The sequence below is a fragment of the Raphanus sativus genome, unplaced genomic scaffold (genome assembly GCF_000801105.2).
Source record: "Raphanus sativus cultivar WK10039 unplaced genomic scaffold, ASM80110v3 Scaffold0009, whole genome shotgun sequence".
NCBI lineage: Eukaryota > Viridiplantae > Streptophyta > Magnoliopsida > Brassicales > Brassicaceae > Raphanus > Raphanus sativus.
Genome location: NW_026615335.1, coordinates 53674 through 59696, shown reverse-complemented (window position 1 = coordinate 59696; position 6023 = coordinate 53674). Strand labels below are relative to the sequence as shown.

The 6023-nt window shown below is 49.4% G+C and overlaps 1 protein-coding gene across 1 annotated transcript; it reads right to left on the bottom strand.

Moving 5' to 3' along the window:
- Positions 1-2217: 2217 nt before the first annotated feature.
- LOC130500664 (uncharacterized) lies at positions 2218-3629 on the bottom strand. The gene is made up of 2 exons (XM_056995599.1): positions 3387-3629; positions 2218-3276 (listed from the first exon to the last, which is right to left on the bottom strand). The coding sequence occupies exons 1-2, from the start codon at positions 3627-3629 to the stop codon at positions 2218-2220; spliced, it is 1302 nt and encodes a 433-aa protein (XP_056851579.1).
- Between the last annotated feature and the right edge of the window lie 2394 nt (positions 3630-6023).

The window sequence follows — 6023 nt, the reverse complement described above, 5'->3', positions numbered from 1 at the left end:
GGACATTATGGAGGTGAGGAACGCACTTAGGAGCGGCGATCATTGGTGGACCAGTTTTACCAGTCAGAGGGTTCGGAAGGCGATTCGATTGGTTCACTCTGATTTCGAGGCGGAATGTGAGATTGATTTTGCTCCTGTTAAGCATCTCCCAGAGCGTGTTCCGGTCGAGAGATCGCCTGAGTTGCCGCGGAAAAATAAAGACATCGAGGTCGAGGATCACGACTTTCCCGCCGATGATTCTCCGCTTCCGGGATGGGATCCGTCTCTAGGCTTTGGCGATGGGAGCGGTTCGAGCGATGTGCAAATTCCCAATTTTGACGACTTTTTTTCCGGTCTTCCTGATCATCCTAATCCGTTCCCCTTTGTGGAGGAAACGAAGAGGCCCGAAGTATTGGCGGAGACTTCTCGCGTGGTAAACGGGGTTAGTTTCTACTTCTTCCTACATTCTCTTTATTATCCGATCGTATTTTTATTTTCGTAAAAAATAAAAATTCTATTTTCGAATTTCGCAGGCGATGAACCATCTCGGCTCGCCTTGGTGGATAGCCAGAGACAATCGAGGATCTGGCGCTTGAAAGCGGAGAAGAACGCGAATGACTTGGCGCGACTTCAGGAGGAGACCTTAGAGCGGAACTTAAGGGCGGCCGCCGATCATGCTAGAGATATTCGCCGAGCGAGGAGGCAGGCCAAGCGGGAGATTGCCGCCGAGATGCAAAATCGGGCGACGCGTTTCCAGGAGGAGTATTATAATATCCGGGCGGCCGATGCTGCGGTAGGCGATTTTCGCGAGTGTCGCGGATCGGTTGGAGCTCTCACGAGGACTCAGCAGAGGGATTATGTTTACAAAGAGGAGTTGAGCCTCATGCAGGATGGCATGAAGGACAATGTTCATGCCGAGTCGCTTGTTCCCCCCATCAAGGAAAGGATCTGGGACTCTGGGAGCCGATCCCTGTTTCTCCTGACACGGTGAAGGTCGCGACCGAAGCGGAGGGAGGTGAAGATGAGGTGACTTATCCGATGGAGTTCGGAACTTCGTCGTCGGATGATTTTATCCTCTACTGAATTTGTCGGGAAAATGTTTTCCCTTATCTTTGTATTTCCGTGGCCAAGTGTGGCCGTTTTACGTGTTTATGCTGCGACCGTAGTAGGTTGCGTAATTTTATGTATTTCGGGACTGGCCTTTTAAGGCTTTGAATCCCTGCCGTCTATGCGCGGTTTTTTATAAATATGAAGTAAGTTTTTCGATGATTTATGTTTTATGATCTGATTTAAACTTTCGCCAAGTGTAGAGGGCAGAATGCGAGTAGTCATTTCGTATTCTAACTCTTAATTCGTCGCTTGGTCCATATGCTACTTTTTTTACCGAGCGTTTTAGGTATAAGCGATAAGAGACATGTTTTGGGATCTCGTATTTGATACTATGTCCGTGAGATGTTAAGTGCCAGCAAGACTGGGCTTAGGGAAAGACCTGGTCTAATCTCAGCTTCAAGGCTATGAGATGACTGATCGGCTTCCGTTTTGCCTGTTTGTGATTTTGACCTGATTCGTACCGTTTTAAAATCCGCGAAATGTTATCGGCTTATACAATTTGTCTGGGTACGAACCCAGCGACTTTCTTTACGAAGTGCTAGACAAAATTTTGATTTTCTTGTATTGCGCGCAATGGTATCCTGGTCGGATGTAAGAGGATCTCGTGAAAAGATCTGACTACGAATTTGTTTAAGTGAAACGTTTCTTTATTTGCCCGTCGGGGCCAATCGACGGGTTTGTTTTCGTTTTTAAAGTCGCGGAGGGACTATTTTAATGGTTGTTTTAAAGTCGCGGGCAGACTATTTTAATTAAATGTTTAAAGTCGCGGATGGACTATTTTGACGGATGATACGAACTAAATATCTTCAGTAAAACTGCGACGTCTCACATTTTCTTGAGGATACGTTTTTCGTTTTCTGGAATGTTTAAGAATCGATAGATTGAGAAAAAGAATTTTATTGAAAAAGTTTCGAAAATTTCGAATACAAGTGTGGGTAATTTTTTTTTGTCTTGTGGGAGTATACGAGTATACGCACCCACTCCCCCCCCCTTTTTGGCGAGGGGAATAGCTGAACTCGTCGGGTTTCGACGGGCTGCCTACGTACCTCTTTTGAGTATCAAGCCATCTCGTAGTTTTGTTTGTGCCGTGAGTGTGTTTACTCGTCGGCTAGTTTTTCGTCGACCGCTTTAGTCGCGGGGTCGACTTTCCTCGAGATTTTTCTCTTCCCGTTGAGTTGTGACGTTATCTTTGGAGTCGGGGACCGTTCCGATCTCCGAATCTGCTTCTGCAGAAGGTGTCGCTGTGCCCTTTGTCGGGGCATCTTCGGCGGAAGGTCGGGTTCGCTTGCGTTTAACCGTGGAGGTAGTCGTTATCTGCCTTAACTTATGCTCCACTAGGAAACAAAGTCGCGACTGTTTTTGACAACCCCAGATTGCGGCGACTCCAGTCCTGGTTGGGAATTTGACGCCCAAGTGATAAGTCGAGAGAACGGCCTTCATGGCGTTTAGCCATGGTGTTCCCATAATCGCGTTGTAAATAGCCGGGCTATCTACCACCGCGAAGTCAACTATCTTGGTGATGTTTTTTGCTATGACGAGTAGTTGGATGGATCCCAGGGTCATGGACGTTTGTCCGGAGAAACTCGTGAGCGGTTTTGGTACCGGAGTAACTTCTCCGAGTTCAAAGCCCATCCTATTTAGGGTATCGCGGAAGATTAGGTTTACCGTGCTTCCGGTGTCGATAAGTATTCTTGCTACTTTGAGATCTCTTATTACGAGATCAATGATCAAGGGGTCGCAGTGAGGCTGGTCGATTCCGCAAGCCTCTTCTTCCGTGAACGTGATCGAGGCGTTATGCCCGTCTCGAGGAGGAGACCGTGGGGGATAATTCGCAGTTGACTCAGCTTTCCGTTGGTAGGCTTTGATGGCCGAGACCGAGTCCTTGGAGTACTGGGATCCTCCCATGATCATGTTCACCCTCCTGCGGGAGTTATCATTCCCCCTATCGTCCGGTCTTCTCTCGCGTTTTTCTCCGGCCTGATTTCTCGGTGACGAGTTTTCCGCGGGAGGATTCTTATTGGTTTTTGGCGGACGGTCGGAGTCGAGGATTAAATCCTTGACGCTGGTTACTCCAGAGAGTTCTCCAGCAAGCAGCTTTGCGGCAAGCCTTGCTCCTACGACTTTGCAGTTAGCCGTCGAGTGACCTTCGGTCAGATGGAACTCGCAGTAGACGTTTTTGTCGTAACTCTGGTTACGGTTCCACGTATTTCCCGAAGTTCTGCCCTACTCTGTATTGACCGCGTAGTTGTGCGCGCCTTGGAGTTCTTCCCCCTCGTGATGGACGTACTTGTCGTTACGAGAAGTTTTCTTCTTTGACTTCGGATCCATGTCTTTCGAAGATTCCTTGCCAGCTTATGTTTTTGCGACAGGACTTTCGTCTCTTCTTCGATCATTACGTAATCCAAGGCTTTGTGAAGGGCGTCCTGGATTGTGTCAGGTTTTTCGAGCGTTATCCACTTTCTGAACTTCGACTTGTACCAGAGCATCTTCCTGAGCGCGTCGATGGCGACTTTGTTGCTGATTCCGCTGACCTTCGCCATGATCAGTTGAAACGGCTTATGAACTCTCGGAGGGACTCGCCCTCTTCCTGGGTTAAGCTCTAGAGATTAACATTGGAAGTTTCTCTATCGATGAACATAGAGTATTTGAGGAGGAATTCCGATGCGAGTTGGCGAAAGCTTCCGATGGAGTTTTGCTTCAACCGAGAGAACCATTCGAGTGCTGCACCTTCGAGATTTTCGACAAACATGCGACAGTAACCAGCGTCTTTCTCGCTTTCCCTAAGCCTGGCTCTTCCCATAGTGATATGGAACGCCTGGAGATGCGCCTTTGTCTCGGAGATCCGCGCGGTGAAGGGCGTTTTTCGGGCCACCTCGAGCAGCCTGTCGATTTCTGGGGCAGCACTCGTGGCGTGGTGGATCTGCGATTTCACGGCCCTTACTTCCGCGGCAGGCTTGGTGATGTAAACGCGGAGATCTCGTATGTCGGGATCCTCTCCGGCGGTTTTCCGAGCTTGTCGGCGTTCGCGGCGAGTAATCTCGGTTTGTCTTTCGGCAAGTTCCTCCTGTTCGCAGCGAGTAATCTCGGTTTGCCTTTCGCGGCGAGCCGAACGGCTGCGGGTTCTCCTTGGATGGACTTCGGCGTCTTCGTCGGAGTCGTCGCTGAGATCCAAGTCGATACGCTCAACTTCATCCGCATCAGTGTCCTTTTCGGACGGCAGAGGTTTTTCCGAGTCGCTTTTTGCGACAGAGGATGTTTCTCTAGGGTTTTGTCCGGAAGGACGTTCCTACGAAGTTCCAGGCCTATCGTGTGGGGTCGCGAACTCGAGTCTCCTACCGCGGAGTTTCGTAGCTCCGCAAGGGAGGACTGCGCGTGATCTTTCCGTTAAGGTTTGAACCTATTTGGTTAGGGTTCCCACAAGTTTATCCTGCTCTTCCGATCTCTTTTCGTAGGCGGAAAGCAGCTTCTTGAACTCGACGTGGCGTTGGTAGGTGCGTCGGCCGCGGAAACATCTGCTGCGGGAGTGTTCAAGCCGTCCTTGGGTGCTCCGTTTAAAGGAGTTTGCAAGTTCGCTTAATCATCGTTAGTCATGTCTGGTTGAGCGTGAGCTGGTCGTGAGTAAGATTGATCCGTACCCCCCTGTTGGGCCCAAATATGGCCCGCTAGCTGACAATAGAGTCAAAGCAAGTATTGGGCCGAGACAAAGCCCAACGCATATCAGAGACCTGAGCTAAGGTTTATTACGAAGTCGGAGGCTGGAAGCTAAAGGCAATCTTCGAAGAGGTCACGATGAAGAGGAAGCTCACATCACAACAGAAGAAGCGCAGGACCCGGTCAAAGGGAAGCTGTTGCGGATCCCTCAATAAGTGGAGAAGATCTCGGGAATCAGTTAGCGACGATCAAGCGGGACCTGAGGCTATTTAAAGAGAAAGCAAGTCAAGAAAGGGTGATTCAACTTTTATCCATTTTTCACGATTATTGATATCAACTCTAAAGCATTTTCGACTATCTTTGTAATCATCAAGAGAAACATCTTTTGTAACCATTCTTTTACCAAAATCATCAATAAAATCATCATTCATTCTACAAGTTCTTACGGGATTAAGCCCACGTTTATCTTTCCCTAATCCTTTCCTAACTTTAACCTGACCTAAAATCAGGAGGTGAGTTTAATCCCTCACAATTGGCGCCGTCTGTGGGGAAGAAACAATCGAATCCCTTACTCTAACTTGAGGATTAATCCTACCGATCAGACAACAAATCCGTCTGATCTCAACCTCCCGATTCAGAGCGATGGCTCACCGAACGACGGAGGCTCTACCCTTGTAACCTCGGAGCCTCGACGTGGCGACCACCGATCCGGACAGCAGCTTCCGATTAACGCTCGAACGAGCCAGACTACAACCGGAGCTACTAACCAGAGATCGTCAAGTGGAACCGCCCCCGGGCTTCCAATCAATGAGAATCCTCAGCAGCAAGCCGCTCCGAATCAAACGGAGGCTCAGCTTTCTGAGATTCGTCAGATGATGATGCAACTAGTAGACAAAGCTCAGGAAAGTGAGCGTACGATGCATCAGCTAGCTGTTCGACAGCAACGATTCGAAGAGATAACAAGATCTCTAGACACAACAACCCAACCACCTCGACGTCAAACTCCGGGGGTCACTTTCCGAGATCGACTGACTGATCCCTCATTCCCCCGGGGACATTTAGACTTTTCTCCTGATAGCACTGCTCCCGAAGGACAGGGATCGGCTTTCCAGACACCTCATACTGGGACAGCTCCCGTGTTTAACCCGCCTATCACCAGTGCTATGGGAAGCAATGTGGCAACAACCAGTTCCGCACCCGGTCAGGTCGCTGATCGGAGCTCTCGCCTACCCCCTCCGCCGACTGATTTTAAGTCCGGGGCAGGAGTATCCTTCCCATCCGGA